A 22,759-nucleotide genomic window follows, 5' to 3' on the forward strand; every position below is an offset into this window, starting at 1 on the left:
AAAAATTACATGATCGATATCCAGTGCTGGGTTAACCCGTTTGTTTCTTTTCCTCTAGAACTGGCCAATCACAGTTATTCCCTTCTTCAGAAGAATGGCTGTGATTGGTCCTATGACGTCATTAATCGCTCCCGGAGCGATTAACCCAGGCCGGTCGAAAACGCTATATAAGCTGGTGTCATCGGAATCAACGTATTGGAGTGCGTGGTGGTGAATAGAAGCACGTCGGAGCATGACGCGAACAGACCCATGTGGCCTTTTCATTTTAACTGCACTGATGCAACAAGTTATGGAGGCTGTTCTTTGTCGCTGCACTGATGCACTAGTGCAATAAGCTAGAATAAAGGTGCCTTTTCACACTGACGCTTGACGCTTATTTTCAACGTAAAAAGACATCACGTGACTAAAAATGACGAATGGGGTATCTTTATTTTTAGTCACGTAATGTCTTTTGACGCTGAAACTGAGCGTCAAGTGTCAGTGTGAAAAGGCACCTTAAGACAGAAATATTTTTTCCCATTCTAAGCTACATTCCAAAACGTCCTTTCCGAGAAAAATTTTACTCGATGTAATATAGAATACTAAGGCACTATAAAAGTGAGTATTCTCACGTCCGCCATTTTTCTTCTAACTAGCATGAAAAATTAGGTATGTTTTGTATATATATATACGTCAATAATCTTTGGAAGCACCAAACTTTATGCGACAATGCTCTAGTTTACACCGAGCACTTGGTACACGTATCAAGTAGTGAATTTAAACTGATCAGCCAATGATTAAACACATTCACTAGTTATTTACTATTTGATACGCGTACCAAGTGCTCGGTGTAAACTAGGTCAATGAAACAAAAACACGATATTTATGATCTTGAGACAAAGGTTATTGCGATGTATTATATATGTAAAACATTATGCTAGTTATTTGCTAGTTTGAAGAAAAATGGCGGACGTGAGAATACCTACTTTCTTAGTGCTCTAAGGATACGTTACGTGTACTATATATTTCGAGTAAAATTTTCCTCGGAAAGGACGTTTCGGAATGTAGCCTTAACTAATTGCACCAGTACAACAGTGCAGCGACAAAGAACCAGGGGCTCGATTCTTGAATTCATTCGCAAGAAAATATCCACTCGTATGCGTAAATACCCACTCTAACAGAAAAGTTGCAAGTTTATTGGTTAAAAGCCATACGATAGTTAATAAATTTTCAACTGTTCTGTAAAAACAGAATTTGCGAATACGTTTCTCTTGCAAATGAATTCAAGAATCGAGCCCCTGGCCTAAAGTGAGACATATATTTTATCTCATTTAACTTATTGCACCAGTGCAGCAGTGCAGTTAAAAAGGACAGGCCAATGGCTTAGTTTACATCGTCAAAACCTTAGTACGCGTATTAAGTTTGGTGCGCACCAAAGCCTTAGTACGGGCGCATTTACATCGAATGTACTAAGCATGTACTGTGAAAAATATAATACAAATTTAATTCATGTTGATGTCTCCTACTAAGACATTTTCACACCGGTTTTTAGATTTTAGCACTGAGGTTATGCTCAATTGCTAAATTCTTTCTAAAATGCGTTTTATGCGTTTACATCGACATTTGTATCACTTGGTACGCGTATCAGTTTAGTACGATACTCCTACTTGATACGCTCGTACCAATTGATCCGGCAGCGTTTACATCGTGCGTACTAAATATTTAGTACGAATTTGATACGAATATGGTACCTGATACGCGTATCAAATGCACGATGTAAACTAAGCCAATGATCATAGACCTAGGCTGCGTTCGGAAACATCACCTGAGTGCTCTCGGGTATCATTCTATCCTTGTTGTTTGTTCTATGTAAAATAAAGATAGAATGATACCCGAGAGCACTCGAGTGACATTTCCGAACGCAGCCCTAGTTTACACCGAGCACTTGGTACGCGTATCAAGTAGTGAATTTAAGCTGATCAGCCAATGATTAAACACATTCACTAGTTATTTACTATTTGATACGCGTACCAAGTGCTCGGTGTAAACTAGGGGTCTGTTCGCGTCACATGCCCCAACATGCTCCTATTCACCCCAACGCACTCTAATACGTTGATTCCGATGACGCCAACCTATTAGAATGCGTTGGAGTGAGTAGGAGCATGTCGGAGCATGGCGACGCGAACAAACCATAGGGTATAGAGTGTATGTGGTCACGAGCGTGCGCACGTGGTCGCGGAGCATGATCTCATGTCGTTACGTTTCATCTGTATGACAGGTTTCATAACCTGAATATTCGCCAACTTTAACGATTAATATCTCGAGATATTTGAGGTGATGTGTTTAAACTAAATAATTATCGAAATTTGTAATAATTGAAGTGCCGTGCTTTATGTTTTTAAAATTATATTTGCATTTTATTAAATATATATTGTGTGATTGTCACAAGTGAGGTGAATAGGTATTCACAACTGTGTTAATTTAAATAATATTGAAGAAGTGGCAACAGGAATTACAAAAGGATCCATGCAGTTACAATACATGGGATTCATTTCAGCATGAGATTATCATTATTGTCTCCGCTATCTGAATCTTGTGCAATGTAACGAAATCATCAACATTGCAGCTTGACTAATCATTTGTATTTATTGAAGAAAAAATATAACTCTTTTTTGAAACATATGTTTAGATAATCATATTTGTTTTTAATTTGTCTTGTATATTTGTAATTCAGTGAATGGGTGTAAAGTGTTATGTTATATATTGTGTATAATTCCAAAATTTAATCAAATTTATGTAATTTTATTTTTTAATGTTGCTGATATAACTTAGTTTATGACTATACTTTATTTTGCGAAGAGAATTGTGTAGATAAAACTGTATGGAATGCCGTTACAAAAAATGAAGAATATTTTAACAGGAATGAATTGTTATTACTGAAACATAATTATTAATTCTTTTCAAAACTTACTGGATTTTAATTATGAAAGCAACACCTTTATATTTTAATTTTATCAAAAAATTTATGTGTATTAAAGTTATATTTTTAAAACATATGTATGTGTATGCTTATTGCACAAAGTGTTTGTTTTGCAAGATGTAAAATTAGCAAAATGTAAAATGATATCAGGAAAGTAATGGATGGAATGCAGTTACAAAATATGAAATATGTGTCAACAGGCATAAACTCCTGTTGCTGAATTTGATCTTCATGACAGGTAATGTAATTAATTCTCTTTAATTTTACTTACTTTTTCAAGTTATATTTTTAACATATGTATGTTTTGCTTATTTTACAAAGTGAAAGAGTGCATTGTTATATACTTCTTGCATTACATTATTAACTCCTTGTTGAGACCAATACAAGTTCTAATACTATGAATGCAACTAATCTGACAGATTAACTAGCCAAATCTTGATATTTCATGTTTAAGAAGAAATTTGTATGAAAGCGTAAGATATTGTATGATTCAATGTTCTCGGGTTGAGGCTTTCTAAATTAGATTATATCAATACTACTGTGAACAAGTGCTGTTTGCATGGTTATTACGACATTAAAGTAATCTATAAATATTAAAAATTTCAATGTTTAACTTGGGAAAATTCATGAAAAAAATTTTATTGAATCTATGTCTTTCAATGTGCTATTTTGCACGGTTATGCATTTTACTTACGAGTTGTCCAGGGTATATATATTTACAATTAAGTAAAATGGTTTAATTAATTGGACTAAGTTAAATTTTTAAATTACTATTATTTTTGTAAATTGTATTATTTTATATCGTGTTTAAAATTTGTTTTAATGTATGCTTGCTACATTAATTATATGATTAAAATTATGTAAATAAATAAAATTCCTAACAAATCACATGTCACTGTAAAATGATATTGTGTCATGGAAATCATCATTTTTTAGTTAATTATTTATGTATACTTACTAATACGTTATATTTAAAAAAATGTGTTTATGTATATGTATATGTATATGTTAGATAGTTAATTTACTCAGTTAATCATCAACATTATGTATCCATGTATAAAATTTTGTAATGTCGTTGTAATTATCAATCTGTAATTATTTGTTTATACATATGTAATAAGTTGTATTTCAAAAATATTAGTCATGTATGGATCAGAGAGTCAATGTACTCTAACGTATACAATAATATATGGTAATTAACCATATATTAAATATACCCTTGTAATGTCGTCAAAATCATTGATCTATAGTTATTTGTTTATATATACGTATCAACAAGTTATATTTCAAAAATATTGATTATGTATGCATCAAAGAGTAAATGTACTCTAATGTATGCAATAATATATGGTATCTAGCTGGTAGTTAACCATATATATTAGGTATAACCTCGTGATGTCGTTGAAATCATCAATCTGTAATTATTTGTTTATACATATGCACTAATAAGTTGTATTTCAAAAATATTAGTCATGTATGCATCAGAAAGTCAATGTACTCTAATGTATGCAATAATATATGGTAATTAACCATATATTAAATATACCCTTGTAATGTCGTCAAAATCATTGATCTATAGTTATTTGCTTATACATACGCACCAACAAGTTATATTTCAAAAATATTGGTTATGTGTGAATCACAGAGTAAATGTACTCTAATGTATGCAATAATATATGGTAGTTTCTAGATGTCGTCAAAATCATCAATTGCCAAATATATATATATATATATATATATATATATATACAAGGTGTTACAAAAGCATCGGATTTGCTTAGCACCATGCGATAGAGAATGAAAATCTAAGAAGAAATTAAGTTCACTCCTTGTTATTAAAAATTGAAAAATGTTTCTAATAATTATCGATAAAATTCTTTGGAAGGCTACCAAAATTTTCAATGGAATTGTCGGTTATCGAGAAATATTTCCATTTGGACGGGACTTAGAAAATTTTTGAATTTGTATCTTCAACTAAAGACATTTTTTATTCCGCAGTTTACAGTTTTCGAGTGCTAATAATCATCGATAGAATTCTTCAGGCGGCTACCAGAACTGTCGATTACCGAAAAAAATTTTACCGTTATAGCTTACAAAGATTTGTCTATCAGACAAAGTAAGAAAAAATTTAATGGTAATTAAATTTATTTATTATAAAACGATAAAACGTTATAACAAGTGCTTCTTATAACAAGTGCTCAAAGTGTCCACCATTAGCTTCGAAACATTTATTTGCTCTATTTATGACACTTTCCGTCAAAATGGAAATATTTCTCGGTAATTGACAGTTCTATTGAAAATTTTGGTAGCCTTTCAAAGAATTTTATCGATAATTATTAGCATTAGAAGCATTTTTTAATTTTTAATATCAAGGAGTCAACTTCACGCATTCTCCGTCACTGACTTTCTCTTGTCTCCGCGCTTATTGACTTATTACAATATTAAATTAAGGTGAAACTATTTACCGTATCGAAAAATAGTATTAGACATTTCTTCTTAGATTTTCATTCTCTATCGCACGGTGCTAAGCAAATCTGATGCTAACACCCTGTATATAATTAATAATTAATGTGTATACTTATATTATTATATAAGTTCCGCAAATAACCTATGATTCAAATAAATTAATTGATCAAAAAAATAGTTCCTTCATTTTTGGAAAAAGAATTATTGACAAAAAATGTGCGCAAATTTTTAGCTCAGTATATATTTTTAGTTAGAATTTTCTCTCGGTGTATAATACTTACTTCGTTAATAATTGTTGGATATGATAATTTTGTTCGTGCAAAATGCAAATGCCATGCGATAAATCCATACTTCGTATATGGCACAAGTGACCAAATCTGTTTCTGTACGAGTGACATTACTAAATCATAAAATTGAAACCATTCCAGAGACATAGGTACATTATCAAATTTCCGGTCACAGACTTCAGGATAATTATGAAATATTCCTTGTGCCAACTTTTCCATTTCAGTTAAATAAATAAATAAATACTTAAAAACATGTATATAATAAATTTTTTAATGCATAAGAAAAATTGTAAATTATTAAAGTGTGTACACAATTTGTTTTACCATTTTGCACAGTTGTTGAAATATTCTGAATTCTTTCAGGAATAGGAAGACTCTCTCCTTTATTCATGGGAATCGTTAATATATTTCTCCACAAATCAAACAAATTCTTACGAGTGTCTTTTAGAGATAAATGATTTTTTAAATTAGCGCTACTCATATATTGTAACGCCCCTATGCAAGCTCGAACATCACAGCCAGATCTTTCTGCCATTTTTACAAGATCACCAAAAGCAACATTTAACTTTTCCTTTCTCGCCAAATTTATTAGACGTTTTGCTAATCTTAAAGGACTTATTTCTGGTACTGGAATTATCACAGCGGCGGCTCTCAACGTTCTATAAATGTAAAATTGAAAATATTACATTTGTTCTCTTAATAAAGGAATTATATATTTTTCTATATATATTTGTCTTTAATTAAAATTACCTTAACGAAGGAGTATATGGTCCATTACAAATACATACTATATTACGCGTACAGCCATTAGATGTTCTTTCCGATTGTCCCTTTCTTTTTTACCTTTCGACACTAATTTGCCTTAAATAAATTTTAATAGAAACTCGATAGATGCAGCCGATGCACGATTTCATCAAAAATTTAACAATTTGGACAAGGATCAGCGCCCATCACAGCTTTCATTTCTGTTAATGCAAGAAGAATCTGTCTGAAATAAAAATATAATATAATTTTCGAGCGTGTTGTTAATATCATGTAAATTTTATACATTATCAAAATAATTACTTAAACAAATCTGGAGTCCTTTCATCGCTCGCATTGATTCTATAACGTAACTGGCATGTTTGGCTGCTATATGTGCTACAGTCGTTTTTCCCAATCCAGGTAGACCGCTAAGTAAGGTTATTCTTTTTATCGGATATCCTTTGCTATCCAATTCTTCAATATCTTTTTCATTATTAATATTATTTCTCTTTTCGAACATAGATGATTGTTTTCTCTTTAGTTTTACAATATTCCGATTAAATATTATTTTAAAGCTTCAGCCAATGTAAAAACTGTTTGTTAACAGTTTCGTCCGTCAGTAACTCTAATTGTAAGTAAGATCGAGGTCGATATTTATTGACCCACAATTCACTATTCTTTATACTGCATAGATAAGATGATGGTCTCAATAACTCCTGTTTTTTGCCATCTATAATACATTACATTAATATTAAAGCATACAAAAATATAATATAAAGAAAAATTAAGGAATAGACATACAATCAAAAATAATATGATAAACAGGTCAATATATTGAGTCAAGACAAATTTTCCTAATACATTATAATTTATTAAATAAACATTATATAATTATAAACGACTAATAACCAGCTGTGTTAAAAAATGTTAAATTTCGAAACGTTTCGACTATACTTAATCCTCTTTAGTCATAATAAATTACCAATATGCCCAGATAGCCAAGCAAGATTAAGCATATCGGGCAAATTAATGCACTGCATGTATGTTGTGAACTTGCCCACAATTTGCTGTCATTGTAATTTAACGTGGAACGAAGTTAACATCAGGAGAGCAAATAACCTTCATGAATTTATAAAATTATAAGTGCATGCATTGAGGAATAATAAACTTGTCACATTGACAGCAATTGTGCATGCATGTTGACAACTTGCCGTCAGTTTGTTGAATTCTAATGTAGAATTTTATATGATGTCAGAACAACAGACAGTTTGAGGAAACACCTTGGCTTTAGTTTGATAAAATTAATAGAGAATAAGTGACAGCAAAATAACAACACGTTGCTTTCATTTGGCTATCTGGGTGTATGAACTTAAACATGAATTAAATAACGGACACGAAAATATAATGAAACAGTTAAAAATGATGACCATTGAATAACCATAAAACAGCGCATGTCGTATCAAAATGTGTCATAATAAATAAAAACGTGAACTAATAAATAATACAATTAAATGAATAATAAAATGAAAAATAATGAAATTTTTTTACAAGTCGGTTTTCATATTAAAATAAATCTAAAAGATCAAAAATGATGGAATACGTGTTATGAATAATATAAACTGATATGCGTATTGTAAAAAACGGTGAACTTATATATGTTGATCCCAGATCTTAAAACATAATATTATATTAAAACGAGCAACACACAGAGTATTCTACAAAGCGTTAAAGATCAGTGTAACGTTTGGTAGTCAGAGGCAGAATGAGCGAAATTTATTTTCCATTAGTCATTTTCGACAAAATGTCAAATAAACAATAATAAGAATTGTCAAGACACTCCGTGTCCTTCTGTAAATTGCCATTAACTTGCTCCTTAAGATGAATCATTTTTGAAATTAACCTTTTTGGGTATCTTGATTTAGAATCTAATATCTTAACGTTATTCCAATCAAACACGTGGTTATTTTTTAGCATGTGTTCTGTTACGGGGTGTCTCGATGACACGGAGAATGTAGAAATAACAACACACATTATTGCTGCTATAATTCACAGCAAATAAATACGAGATATTCCTTCTCATATTCGTTTTTAAATTTTACTTTTATAAACAGATTGATAATATTGTATGATAATATTATTTTTAATTGCGTGTTGTGCACTTAATATGATATATTTACTTCTTATTTCTTTTTTTTATCTCTTGTATGTACATACTCTCTTTTAAAACGAATGAGTCCCAGATGCGCACGTAATAAACGGACACAGCAAGATGAGTGAAACGGACACAGTAACAAACGGACACAGACCAAACGGACACAGTGCGAAACGGACACAGTAACAGACGAACACAGACCAAATGCGCACAGTGCGAACCAAATGCACACACGGAAAGTCGCAAACCCATGTGATGCAGTGAATGCTTTGCACGCACGCACGCACGCACGCACACACACACACACACACACACACACACACACACACACACACACACACACACACACACACACACACACACACACACACACACACACACGGGGGGGGGGGCAAAAGGGGCCTTCGGCCCTCTTCCCGCACCTATCCCGTCCAAGTCGCTAACCTATATAAACTTTACTCTGCTTGCAATGTACATGGATTGCATTTGGTCCGTGCGCACGTGCAGTGTGCGCATGTGCAGTGTGCGCATTTGGTTCGTGTGCATTTGGTTCGTGCGCATTTGGTCTGTGTCCGTTTCGCTCTGTGCGCATTTGGTCTGTGTCCGTTTGTTACTGTGTCTGTTTCGCTCTGTGCGCATTTGGTCTGTGTCCGTTTGTTACTGTGTCCGTTTGGTCTGTGTCCGTTTGTTACTGTGTCCGTTTCACTCAGCCTGCTGTGTCCGTTTATTACTGTGCGCATCTGGGACGCTCCCTTTAAAACAACTAAAAATTAAATTATAATACCATGTTTTAATTAATATAACTTTCTAATGTCTTCAATAATTTTATTTTTGTCTTACGGTCACGTCTGCTCTTGTCTACAATACTACGAGTTCGCAACTGTCGTCACAGCGCAATCCAAGATTCCCAGATAGCAAAATGCTAGCAGTATGCCAGCACTATGCCAGCAGATTCAATCATGAATTTGCAGCAGATTTCACTCTGCTACGTCCTCATTAAGCTTTATTTCTGCCAGCACGCTGTGCTAACACAATGTGACAGCAGAAACGCAGCAGATACAAAGCAGGACGTGTCGTCATGATGTGACACTAGAAACGCAGTCGATATCAAACAGAGTCTGCAATATCAGTTACTGACAGCAAATGTATAGCAGAAATCGAGCATGATCTGTTGTCACAATGTGACAGTAGAAATATGGCAGAAATAAATCATGAATTATATTTAAATGATATTTAAAAATGATGTGCACCACGTGGAGAATGACGATTTTGTGCATCATGTGGTCCTGAAAAGGCTGATTTTTTAGAAAAAATTTGAACTTTTATTTTTTATGATTAGCATGTGTATATGTATGTTTACGTGTATGTGTGGGTTTATGAGTATAGATGAATCTGATCTTCTGTTGACTTCAGTGAAATTGGTGCGTCAGCTATCCGTTATATTCAGATCAGTAAGTACAAATTTGCACCGATGAATTTCAGAGCCACATGATGTTCAAAATCCGATCGTCATTCTCCACGTGGTGCACATCGGGTCACTTTGATGACGGCGGTATGATTGAGTTAAACACGAATAAAATCAATGTTCAATATCATATTGATACTCAAAATTCATGATATTCAAAAATACCGTATTTATTCGTTAAAATACCCTAAAATGCAGTGCAAATTTCAAACTCGTGTGCAATCAACAAAAAACATCGTATCGACGTGTATTTTTTTTTAATTGCTTAGAAAAGAATGAACTTTAAGAATCTGATTTAATATTAGCAAGATTTTAACGAGAAACTTGTGCAAAATGATAACAAACTTTTACTTTTTTTAATTAAAAAACACATGTTTGGTTTTTATGCGATACAAAAAGTTCGCATTTAACAAATCAAACTTTCGCGTAGGGATTTTCAAAGTAAAGTCTTTGCCCTTTAATTTAAAAAAAAGTACATGTAATTTGGATGATTTTTCGCAAAGTTGCATCACTTTGAACATTGCCTAAAAATCAATAAAAAATTTTGTTTCGTTTTTTTTTGCGCCAGTGTATATGCGCAAACATATTATAGCAAACATATTAGCGCATGTAATCATTAAAATAATTACATTATTATTATTTTTATAATAATAATAAAACTATAAAAAACAATTTTAGTTTTTAATTTGACTTATTAATGGCATGAAGTATGATAATATTATATATGCTAGATGTTATAATGTAACTAAATCGCAAAAAAATTTCTTGAAGCTTTCTACAGCTTTTTTAAATTAATAAAATATATTTTTTAATATTCTCTTCAGATTTTTTTGATAAATCATAATCATCATCAGAGAATATTTTTGTACCTGTAAGCAAATTTGTATTAAAACATAATAGAACAAATATTAACAGAATAATTAATATAACAATAGAACATATGATAGCTAAAACAAATAGAACAATTAATACATAGAACAAATAGAACAATAGAACATTATTGACAGAACAATTAATAGAACAATAGAACATATCAATAAAATAATTAAAATTTTTTAAATCAAAATTATAATTGGTTCACTACGAGAATCAAAAACAAATCTATAATATTATCCTTAATACAACATATGTTGAAAAGGCATCTAGAGAATGTTATATGAATCAAATGACATTTTCTGGATAATCTCTCGACGTCTTTTGATGTATTGTATTGTTAAGGATGCCATCATTGTTACACATAAAAAACGTTACATATATATATATATATATATATATATATATAGAATAGAAGCACGAAAATTACACCTAAAATATTACGAGTTGTAAAAAAATAACCTCAGGTCTAGCGGAGTGTACGAAAGCAAAGTTTACAAAAATTACTTACACCAACGTTAAAACTGGTGAAAAAAATGTAACCTCAATTTAACTTATATAAGTCGACTCCCAACGTTGGTATAACTTAAATTTGATTCCCCAAATCAGTGCAAAAGAAGGTCTAAACGACGTAGCGAAAACGTTGGATATCAACATTAAGTGTGTTTATCTTAACGTCGGGCGGACGTCAAAATGCTGCTTGGGTTGCATCTTAAGACTGTATTTAAGATGATCTTAAATATAAGAATCAACTATGAATACCGGCCATAGGCCCGTATTCAGAATGCTATTCAATAGAAAAACCTGTTTTTTATAATACAGATTCTTCTATTGGATAACAACGCGCTAACATTTTTGTTAGCGCGTTTTGAATACGGGCCTTAGGCCGGATCTACAATAGGTATAGTAACCCAGCTAGCCAGGCCTGTTAAAATCACATATCGTGAAAGCTTTACAGCAAGGATTTTTTCAATTTTGACAACAATTTTATGACAAGTAATTGTCTGTTGCTTTGTTTTCTAAAAGTTTTGAGCAAATTTACGGCAAAAGTTTTCATTACACGATGCTGCAAATAACAGAGAAAGACTTGTACATAAATATTACGTATAGAAATTACAAGATTTGTTCCGACACGATAAAATGCAAAATTTAAGCAAATAACAGAGCAAACCTTGCTACACGGCATGACAATAAATTTATGACAGAAACAGGAAATCTTGTTAAGCACAGAATAACGGCAAATTAGTAGCAAGAACAAAATAAAACTTGCCGAGCATACTTTCGCAACAAAATTGCGACAAGGTGTGTCCGTAAACAGCTTAGTTTTTGTTGGCAAGGTTTGTCGCAAATAGTATGACGCACATTTTATGCAAATAACAGGGTTGAATTACCGGGTTTTAAATTTTATTTCTGACTTTACTATCTATCTCGAGATGGCGCATTTCTCGTGAAAAAGATTTATCTACTGGATTAATAAAAGGGGCTCGTCGAGAACAGAGAACCAAGTACGATTGCACCATTCACATTTGATATTGGACTAATCAGTCTAATATTTTATTTTTGTTGATTTAAATTTCGACAACATTTGTTCTATTCTTGCCACAAATTTGCTATCATATTGTGCATAGCAAGGTTTGCCTTGTTTTTGCCACAAATTTACTATCATGCTATGTACAGCAAGGTTTGCTCTATTCTTGCCACAAATTTGTTATCATATTGTGTACAGCAAGGTTTGCCTTGTTCTTGCTGCAAATTTGTTGTTATGCTTTACTAGCAAATTTTACCCTGTTATTTGCATAAAATATGCGTCATACTATTTACAACAAGCCTTCCCAGCAAAAGCTAAGCTTAATGCGGACACACCTTGTCGTAATTTTGTTGCAAAGATTTGCTCGAGTTTGCGGCAAACTTCGCGCAAAGTTTGCATCATTTTGCTAGCTGGGAAGCCTTAAGCTATAAGAAATTAATCAATTATGGCTCTTTTCCAGTTACGTACACAGACGACACAGTGTAACACAGTGCAAAGCCGGGACTAGGGTGCAGCGAACGAGACACTTGCCTCATGTAAATATTTGAAGGGGCGAGAAAATGGCAATAAAAATTTCTATATATTTTAAAGTCGAATTAGTAGAGACGTCCGTACCGAAATGTAGGGAGGTCCAGGTTTGAACCTTGGCTGGGGTAATATTTTTTGTTGCAATAAATTTTTTACAGTGTTTTAAAATGCTTATTAGCATCAGTATTATTAAATTGCTCGTAAATTTAATTTGTGATATTACATACTTTAGCTTCAGTTTAAGACTGTGATTTAAGACTGACAAATAATCGGCGCGCAGTTTGTTTGAACTGGAAATGGTAAAATTCACGCAAAATATTATAATAGACACCAAGATTCGCTTTGAGCGAATAAGCTCTCTCCTTTGCTTATTTTGTATTATTCATTTATCGATCGATTTACACTTATTATTATATATTATTTTAATTCATTTGCTACTAACGGTGAGTATAATTACTCGCCGTTGAACACTCTCTGTGTACAGTAGAACCTCTCATAATTGACTTGATGCGGAGACAATGAGTTATGTAAACCAATAGCATGCTAGAATATGTAAGGATATAAATTTTGATAAAATAATTGACGATTTTGCAGCTGTCAAAGCACGAAAAGCATTACTGTAAATGAAAAATACATTTTCTGTGATTTTTTACAAGAATTGACCTAGCAAACACAAAGTTACATGTAACGTGCTTGTTAGTTGTAATTTTCCACTCAATAATATAATTGCAATATAACACACGTGTTATATTACAATTACATTGTTGAGTGGGAAATTACAACTAACAGGTACGTTACATGTAACTTGGTGTTTGGTGGGGATATTATATTTATATAAATGTGAAATGTATACTTTACAAACACATACTGTGATTTTACTGTGATTTTAGTAACTATGTTTTGTTTGTTTGTAATGTATACCTACATACAAGCAGAGATGGGTAGCAGCAAATACTTTTGTCTTCAAATTACACATTCAATTACATATTACTTTTATAATTTGTAATTGAAATCCATTTAATTATCCATTATTTTCAGCATTTGTAATTAAGTTCCATTTAATTACTCATTACTTTGAGCATTTGTAATGGATGTCCAAAGTAATTAAATTACACTATTGTAATGTAATTACATTTGTGTGATTTAATTACATTTGCGTGATTTAATTACATTTGTGTAATTTAATTATATTTGTGTAATTTAATTACATTTGTGTAATTTAATTACATCTGTGTAATTTAATTACATTTTAATTTTTATTCGAATTGAGTTAACGACAAAGAGAACGTGAGAGTGTACATACTGTACATACTGCAAAAATAATATATTGTGTATCTAGCGGAGAAAGCGACATTTTTTAGACGATCGTGAAGTTTGCCTTCTGCTTGGGCGGCAATCATACGAGTCTGAAAGAAAAGCTTTCTCCCATGCATAAAATATTTTTCATAAGTTATGAACTTATGTTAACTCAATTCGAATAAAAATTAAAATGTAATTAAATTACACATACAGACGTAATTAAATTACACAAATGTAATTAAATTACACAAATGTAATTAAATTATACAAATGTAATTAAATTACACAAATGTAATTAAATTACACAAATGTATAAATAAATTACACAAATGTAATTACATTACAATAGTGTAATTTAATTACTTTGAACATCCATTACAAATGTTCAAACAAATTAGTAATTCAATGGTGTTTAATTACAAATGTTCAAAGTAATGTGTAATTAAATCACATTTAATTATTCATTGTTTTGAGCATTTGTAATTTGGTAATAGTCAATTACAAATTCGCCCATCTCTGCATACAAGTACACGTAATCTGTATGTTTGTAATGTATACCTGTATACGTAATTAATATGTCCCAATTAAATTAATATTAATATATTAAATACCACTCATTAATATATTTTTTATTATATTTTACATGCTGTAAAAAAAATGTTTTTTGTTAATACAAGGGGCGCAATTTTTTTTTGCCTCGAGTGCCAAAATGTCTAGTCCCGGCTCTGACACAGTGTCTACTAGTATGAGTGAGACACACTGATATGTTCTTTCTCTAATGGACACTGTGTTACACTGTGTCGTCTGTGTACGTAGCTGGAAAACAGCCTATATTTATCCTTCTCACATTTAATTATAATTAATCAGTTTCTTATAGCATAAGACTTACTACACCTATTGTAGATCCGGGCTTAACATTAGTCCAATAAGCATGCTATCGCTTGCTGTTACTTCGCGTGCGCAATGACATCACGGCGACGTTAACTCTTGGATTGGCCGATGCACACGTGGCTACGCAAGTACGGAGAGACTCATGCCTTGTAACCCATAACGAGCTGTCATCAGTTGTCATGTGTTTCGGATGCTCTGTTTTATCACTAATTTTTCGGACACCGAAATCTTTTTATTGATTGCATGGAATTGAAAATTCTTCTCCAAAATTAAAGTACAGATAGTAACGCGGTGCGCTGCGATCAATTTCATACGAAAAACGAAAGAAAGTTCGAAAATTATAGTTTTGTTATCGATTTCTGTAGTCGACTCGTGAAAACATTTGCTGTGTATAAAAGTTTTAGACTTTGTACATATAAAATAAGCATGAGGCGCACTTGGCATTTCAGCAAAGAACAATACTGTGCTTTTAGAATGAGCCTAGGAACTTTAGAAAAAAAGTTTTCCGTGTTTAAGGGGATCTTATCTGTTTTATCGGCAGAATTGTACAATTTGTTCCAATGTACAACTTTTTATTGCATTTACAGAATTAAAAATCCTTCACAATTAATTCTGGAAAAGGATTTCTAATATTTTGTTAATGACAAATTTTGTTAATAACGTGCACAAATGACTACATTATCGACCTCGATAAAGTTTGACGAGCAGTTTAGCATCCCCTTAAGTTCGCGTGCCGTTTACTGCAGTTGTTTACAGTCGCATCCGACTTCGAGATTGCGAGCGCATATACGCATCGGGTCAGCAGTACTCAGTTCAGTGATAATAGTTCGCACTCAGTTCGGTGATAATAGTGCGCATCACTGTAACGCAATCGTAACAAGGCAACATAATAAACTCAAAAAATACTTTTAAAAATACATTACCATAAACCGCTTTGATGATACGTGCGTTGTACAAAGGTCGAGAACCTTCTTCATGGCCAAACCATGTGAATGACATTGTCGTTTGATTTGCAATAACTTCCTTGAAGCATAGATTAATTGCTTTTTTAGTTGTGAATCCGCCAATGTATTGAAGATAATCCACCTAAACGTAAGAAAATATTAATGTATTCAATATATAAATTTATTTATTAATATATTCATTTACACATTTATGTTTAAAAACGAATAAATAAAACAAATATATTTATAGATTCTTTGAACAAGCATGTGACATCTTTATTTAAATTTATTCTATTTCTATTTGCAGAGACTGTATTCATGAGCTTTTGGGGCACATGTCGCTTCTGGGTGATTCCCCAGTTTTGCTCAATTTGGACAAAAAATTGGAATGGCATCTCTCGATGCCTTAGATGAAGAAATCGAAAAGTTATCAACCATCTACTGGTTGAATTTGGTTTTTGTAAGGAAGTTTCCGAAGTCAAGGCTTATGGTGTTGGGTTGCTGTCGGCCTATGGTGAACTTTTGCATGCATTGAGCGATAAGTATGAGCATCGAGCTTTCGATTCGGCAATTACTGCTCTCCAAAAGTATCAAGATCAAAAGTATCAGCCGATATATTAGCTGAGAGTTTCGATGATGCTAAGGAGAAATACCAACGTTGGGTAAGTAAATGAAAATGCTATTTATTTCCATTACGCGTTCAACTGGATGCTTTGTCCAGGTGTTAATCTATGAAGTAAATGTCAATGTCTTTTTTTTGTCAAGGCTTTCAATTCTCGTTATGTATACTTTTTAATAAACTCGAAAATAATAGAATTAAAGTATAACAATTTTCTTTTTTATATATTCTAAATCTTTTTACCATTTCAAATTATATGTTTGTTTTCCTGTTTTTCTTTTTGAAAGTATTTATTATTTGCATGCACATATAGATGTGTAGATTTTCTATATTAAATGTACTTTTAGTTACGAACTTTTTGGTCAGTTTTATGAACAATTCTGTATAAATACTTTTTTCAAATTTATTTATTTATTATATTTTTGTTCAAATTTATTTATATTGTCTTTGTGTAAACATGTAATCAAAAGTAAAAAAAAAATACATATTTTTATGGTGTTAATGTTTTTAGATAAGGATATCATGTTCTGGCAGGTCACGGTAAATCATTTCGTCTGACTTGTTGGCCATTACGCGAGTTATTGAACGAGTGAACGACAACTTAGAAGAAGAGGATACAGCGAGACATCCAGGTGGATATGTTATATCAAAGGATGGAGTCGGAGGTCCATATATATACAATTATATCAATGAAAATTATAGATAATAGATTTTTACGCTAATAGAAGAATTTGCCGATATTCTATATCCACATATTTTAAATATGTATTTGAAACATAATACTTGCGTGTACATACACAGCTTCCGTAAGAATCGATTAATAATTGTGTACTACGCAATGCTTTAATTAATGCGTATATTGAATTCATGCAAAATATTTTACGTAATATGTTAGTCATGATATTTACCAAAAAGCATTCAGCATCAAAGATGTAATTCTAAGTGGCATTATTTTCGTTTTACTGGAACTGCACGATGCAAATAAGAATTTTGGCAGTCCAAAATGTGCATGCAAAATATAAATACAAATAATTGTTTCTCTTGATAGTATTATATCCTATTAGATTGCAATGTAAAAATGTATGTATGCATATAATAAGACAAAGGAGGCACATAAAGAAATGTTTATAAGTAAATATATGTGCATGTACATACATGTGCGTACGTGTGCGTGCGCGCGCGCGCGCGCGCGTGTGTGTGTGTGTGTGTATTTCGTTTACTCGGTCTTGTGTATCACAAGTTAGTTGACCATCAATATTATCAGTCAATTCATTAAATAATCCGCAATGAAATATAATATCGGGTGACAAGATACGAAACACAGTAATATATGTATGTATTAGACCCGTATTTAGAACGCGCTTTTATTGTAAAAATATATATATTTTTTTCTAAAATTCTAGTATAAATATCATAAACTATATGTTAAATACGTACATTTATTGATAAAAGCGCGTTTTGAATACAAAGGTACTACAAAACACACACACGCATACGCACGCACGCACACACACACACACACACACACTGTTTATGAACTTGTGCAGATTTATGTTTAGTAAACCACTCTTTTATTTTATAATTGTTATTTATACCAAAAAAATTTTCCGACAAGCTGTTCAAAACTTATGATAATTAATCATGTGTGAAATTCTTCATAAAAAATGAGAATAAATAAAGAGATGGCTAGCATGATAAATTGTTACAACTTTTGGCTTAACGAAAAATTATAAAATTTGAAACAATAAATAACAATTGAAAAATGAAAGAATACCAAAGATAATTTGGTGCATATATGTATGTATAATTTTTAATCTTTCGATTTTTGAGGCCTGAAAACACTTTTGACAATATTTACAATTATTATCAATGGTTTATTATTAAATAAAAATTTTTTTTTAATATTTCAAATTTCACAAGAATTGATCAAGTGAAAAATTAGCTTCGAAAAATAGAAGCTTTCTAAAATTACTCATGGATTCAATATACACTGCCAGTATTAAAGATCCGTAGTTTATGTTATATTATAGATATATTATAAATTTTTAATAATGATAATAAATTTTAGAACGTAGCCGTAGTTGACTTTACATGTATATAGGACTTACTTTAATTGGTTTTCAATTGCGTCCAGTCGGCGTTCTTGTATCCTCCTAAAAAATAAATATATATATTTATGTATTACAATTCTTTTATTTTACAATAATTATCATATATACTCACCAATGTTGCATATTATTTTCTGTCTGGTTTGAGTGTGATTGAGTCTGAAATTGAGAAACAGCATGTGTAGTATTAAATTCCCGTGTAAGTGTAGGCGTATATTCGATATGGGATATGGGATATGGTGCGTGAATGGGGTATGGTGTATGAGACATATCTGTGTATAAGAAATATTTGAATGGTCAGTATGTCGGTATGTATGTCTGAGACGATTGGACGTATAATTGTGGATGTATTTGTTGATTTTGATTGAGTATTTGTGCATCTTGTGAGTTAGTGTGATGTATGATTTCATTAATAGTAGAGTTATTATCTAAAACTTCTCGTAAATCTCTCATATCTTCTTCTAATGATTTTTCTCTTCCATCAGCTATCCTTTTCCGTGGAGCTTCATCAGATGAAGTAGTCACATATCTAGATGGCTTAATTATAGGCCTTTTAGGACGATCCATTTTTCTACAATAAAATATATAAATATTATTAAAATAACTTCTTTTAACAAATTTTTTATAAAATATGTCCATACATTAGTTTCTTTTTTTGTACAATTTTTGTTTAATATAAAAAATATAATAATTATACTGAAAAGCAAAAACTAATTAAAAAGATAATAATCACATTGCTTCTTTTACAAAAAGCTATGAAAAATGAAAAAAAATTGCCCATGTATAATCCATATATATTTCATGAATTATAAATATATATAATTGCACATGGGCAATTTTTTTATTTCTTCATATTTTGTGTAAAAGAAACAATGTAAGAATAATTTTTTTAATTAGTTTTTATCTTTTCAGCATGACTACTATTTCTTTATATCAAGCAGAAATTTTACAAAAAAAGAAACTATTATGAATAAATAAAAATTATATGTTTTTGCCAATACTGCATATCATACAACAAATGTTTATTATTATAAAACAGGGTTGGGTTAATATATTTTGAGTTAATATTTTTTTAAACTAAGTTAAGAGTTAAAGTTAATGGATTATATAGAATTAATTTAGTTAAGTTACATAAACAAAAAATTAACTCAATTAAAGTTACGTTAAGATTACGTTAAGGTTAAGGTTAAATTAACGATGTTTTCAGAACTTTATTTAATTAAATTAATTCAAGTTGAAGTAAAAGTTAATTTTAAGAAGCGTTATTTTTATTAAATTAAAAATGTAATTTATTTAGATTACCAATTTATAGTTTGGAAAAAAGTTAATAAGTTAAAATTTGTTTCCCAAAAATAACTAGTTAAAAATTAAATCAGTTGAAAGTAACTAAATTAAGTTAAAGATTATTCATTTTTTAACTTTATTATTATTTTTTAAGTTTTTAATTATTAATTACCTGACCCTGTAAAATAATAATTTAAGAGATAACCTAAATAGCACAGGTGATCAGAATGTATTCAAAATGAATTCACTTTTTCGAATTCTTTATGACTTCCCGTAATTTGTTTAAAATGAATTCAAAAAAATTCTTTTCTGATAATAAAAAAGAATTCTATAGAAGTATAACTTTTGATCTCTTATGGAATTCATTTAAGTTGTTTTAAAAGAAATCCTTCTTTCTGTTTGTAATGAGTTCGAAAAGAAATCAATTTTCGCCTAGTAATAGAATAAATTACCACAACGTAATGCGCATGCGCAGCATCGCGGCGTGCTTGTGCTTCTGACTTTTCGCCATTTCCCGCTTCTAGAAGTTTTGCATCGGCGGCGGCGTGGCGGACATTGGCGGAATAAGAATTCGGAACTGGCACCGTGGCACATAGCGTATACTAACGAAGGTAAATGATCGATTTCGCATCGTAGCATGATCTTTGACCATTTCCTTGAGTTTGCTTTGCTCCTCCTTTTCGTCAGTTTTGCCTTGAGCATGTCTTCTTGTCGCAGTTTATAGTATTCAAAGCATTTGTCCGAATACTTCGAATTTCTTGCGCAATTTTGTTGCCTGCCTACATCGTCTCATTTATTATGTGTTTTCTACTTTTAACCGCTTCTACTTGATATTGGAGGCCGTCTAGGTTTTCATGCAAGAGCCTGGTGTTAGCGTTAACCTAAAGGACATTGGCGAAAGTCTGAACAAGAAGGAACTGACCCGTAGCGTACACTGCCGAAGGTAATATAATTAATTTAAGTGATCAACCAAACGGGTCTCCCCGTTAATTTAAAAGTTTAATTCCTGCCAATTAAACATTTGTTTTTAATTTAAATTCCATTTTTTTAAAGGTGATAAGAATTGTGTTTATAAACATTAGCCTATCTATTTCACTAATAATTTATTTATTATCTCATTTATAAACATTTATATAGATAAATTATCTATCTTATCAGCATTGAATTTAGATTTTTAATTATTTAACTGACACCATTGAAAGTACTAGGTAATAACATCTAAAAATTTTAAAACTATTTTTTACAGTTTTTATAATTTTAATAAAATATTAGATTTTCGTGTTACATGTTATCAAATTTTGAATTAGAATTCAAGATAGCTGTTAAATTAGAAGACATCTTCAGTTTTCTGTTTTGCTTGCAATATATTAAAAAAGGTTAATTATTACGACATTATAATAAAATAATTATTAAGAGTGCAATATATAGCGAAGAACGCAAATTGTTGGTAGAATATTTTTTAAAGTATGGTTTTATAATTGTATACAAAAAAATATAATTTATACAAAATCTTAGTTTTATTAATCAGCAAAATGTGGAGTTATGAATAATACTATCATGTTTTATTGGTTGATAGTCGATGCCTACGATGAATAATTTAATGGTAGGATAACTATTCCTTTTTGAAAAGCGTATTTAAAAACTCAATATTTTGGTTATTTTCATATTTCACTCTTATTATTATGAAACAAATGACATGTGAGAAAATATTAATTTTAAATTGTTATTGCTTCTAAAGATATTTTTTATTTATTACATTATAAAATCAAATATACTCTCTTTATTGACAAAATCAAAATATTACTGTTTTACTAGGATTCCTTGAATATATTGTTCCAATTTTATACCGATCCAATGAAAACTTCATCGTAAATGAATTTTTGAATTCTGCAAAATTGTAAAAAATTAAACGGTGTAATCAAGATGTATTATTTACTTAAAAAGTTCTTGCTCTATGCATCAAGTTTTCATTTTTCTCTTTGTAACTAAAGTTTTGGGTTTGCTTACTTGTTTGCGCTGGAATCTTTTTTTTGTGGCTTCTGATACACATACACTTTGTTCTGAGTTACACCAGGTTTATCACAGATTTTTTATACTCTTATAAAACTATCCTCACATTCAACTGTGTTCCTCGATCCCATGCTGAATTCACTCAGAACGAAAACCAAAGCAATATCCAACTTGTTTTTCGAGTAGAAGTGAATTTTCGAGCACTTGGTTTATATATTATTTAAAGGTTGAAGGTCTCCATTTCTATTTTGTGCTACATCACCTTTCACACGCTTTTCGAGCAAAACAAAGCATCTAGCATAATCTTTTACACACTTTTCTTTAGATGGCACAATACTTTTACTCTTTTTGACAAATAACTGATGATGGTACTTGTTTGCTGGATATGACCTCGTTACACCAACATCAACAGACTTGTTTACTAGGGCAAAGTTCGTGATTTGGAACTTATTATATTGATCTTTTATTGATCTTATGATGTTCTAGCGGAACAAGTATCTCTACGGTAAGATTCTTCGGATTACAATTACTTTAATTTTTGGTTATCTGAAAAATATTCCTTTTGTCAAATTATAATATTGCTGAACGTTATAACAAATACG

At 31.0% G+C, this 22,759-nt stretch overlaps 2 protein-coding genes and 1 long non-coding RNA gene across 10 annotated transcripts in view; 2 read left to right on the forward strand and 1 right to left on the reverse strand.

Moving 5' to 3' along the window:
* The window catches only part of LOC105831245 (mitochondrial pyruvate carrier 1), a 55,427-nt gene extending 36,581 nt beyond the window's left edge, over positions 1 to 18,846 (forward strand). Inside the window, exons 3-4 of one of the 2 annotated variants that reach the window (XR_004964289.1) lie at positions 16,444 to 16,798; positions 17,267 to 18,846. Coding sequence is in view for 1 of the 2 variants with exons in the window: in XM_036290758.1 (XP_036146651.1) it covers positions 6,076 to 6,170 (95 nt within the window). In the remaining variant the exon portion in view is untranslated. Of the gene's footprint in view, positions 1 to 6,075; positions 6,421 to 16,443; positions 16,799 to 17,266 lie in introns of those variants that run through there. The other variant, XM_036290758.1, reaches the window with a different exon arrangement.
* On the reverse strand, positions 5,968 to 21,872 carry LOC105840771. Of its 7 annotated transcripts, none has more exons than XM_036290769.1 (7): positions 20,320 to 20,593; positions 18,979 to 19,434; positions 18,864 to 18,908; positions 16,116 to 16,278; positions 6,778 to 7,186; positions 6,463 to 6,696; positions 5,968 to 6,371 (listed from the first exon to the last, which is right to left on the reverse strand). In XM_036290769.1, the coding sequence occupies exons 2-5, from the start codon at positions 19,131 to 19,133 to the stop codon at positions 7,163 to 7,165; spliced, it is 387 nt and encodes a 128-aa protein (XP_036146662.1). In that variant the 5' UTR covers positions 19,134 to 19,434; positions 20,320 to 20,593; the 3' UTR covers positions 5,968 to 6,371; positions 6,463 to 6,696; positions 6,778 to 7,162. The 7 variants fall into 7 exon arrangements, with proteins under 7 accessions (XP_036146662.1, XP_036146661.1, XP_036146660.1 ...); XM_036290768.1 differs by having other exon boundaries at positions 6,463 to 6,700; XM_036290767.1 differs by lacking the exons at positions 5,968 to 6,371; positions 6,463 to 6,696; positions 6,778 to 7,186 and adding an exon at positions 11,587 to 11,680 and having other exon boundaries at positions 20,320 to 20,325; positions 20,396 to 20,593.
* On the forward strand, positions 14,549 to 16,097 carry LOC118646887. The gene is made up of 2 exons (XR_004964291.1): positions 14,549 to 15,320; positions 15,949 to 16,097. It is a non-coding gene; the product is annotated as an uncharacterized LOC118646887 (long non-coding RNA).
* Positions 21,873 to 22,759: the final 887 nt, after the last annotated feature.

Source organism: Monomorium pharaonis, chromosome 8 (genome assembly GCF_013373865.1).
Source record: "Monomorium pharaonis isolate MP-MQ-018 chromosome 8, ASM1337386v2, whole genome shotgun sequence".
Classification (NCBI taxonomy): domain Eukaryota; kingdom Metazoa; phylum Arthropoda; class Insecta; order Hymenoptera; family Formicidae; genus Monomorium; species Monomorium pharaonis.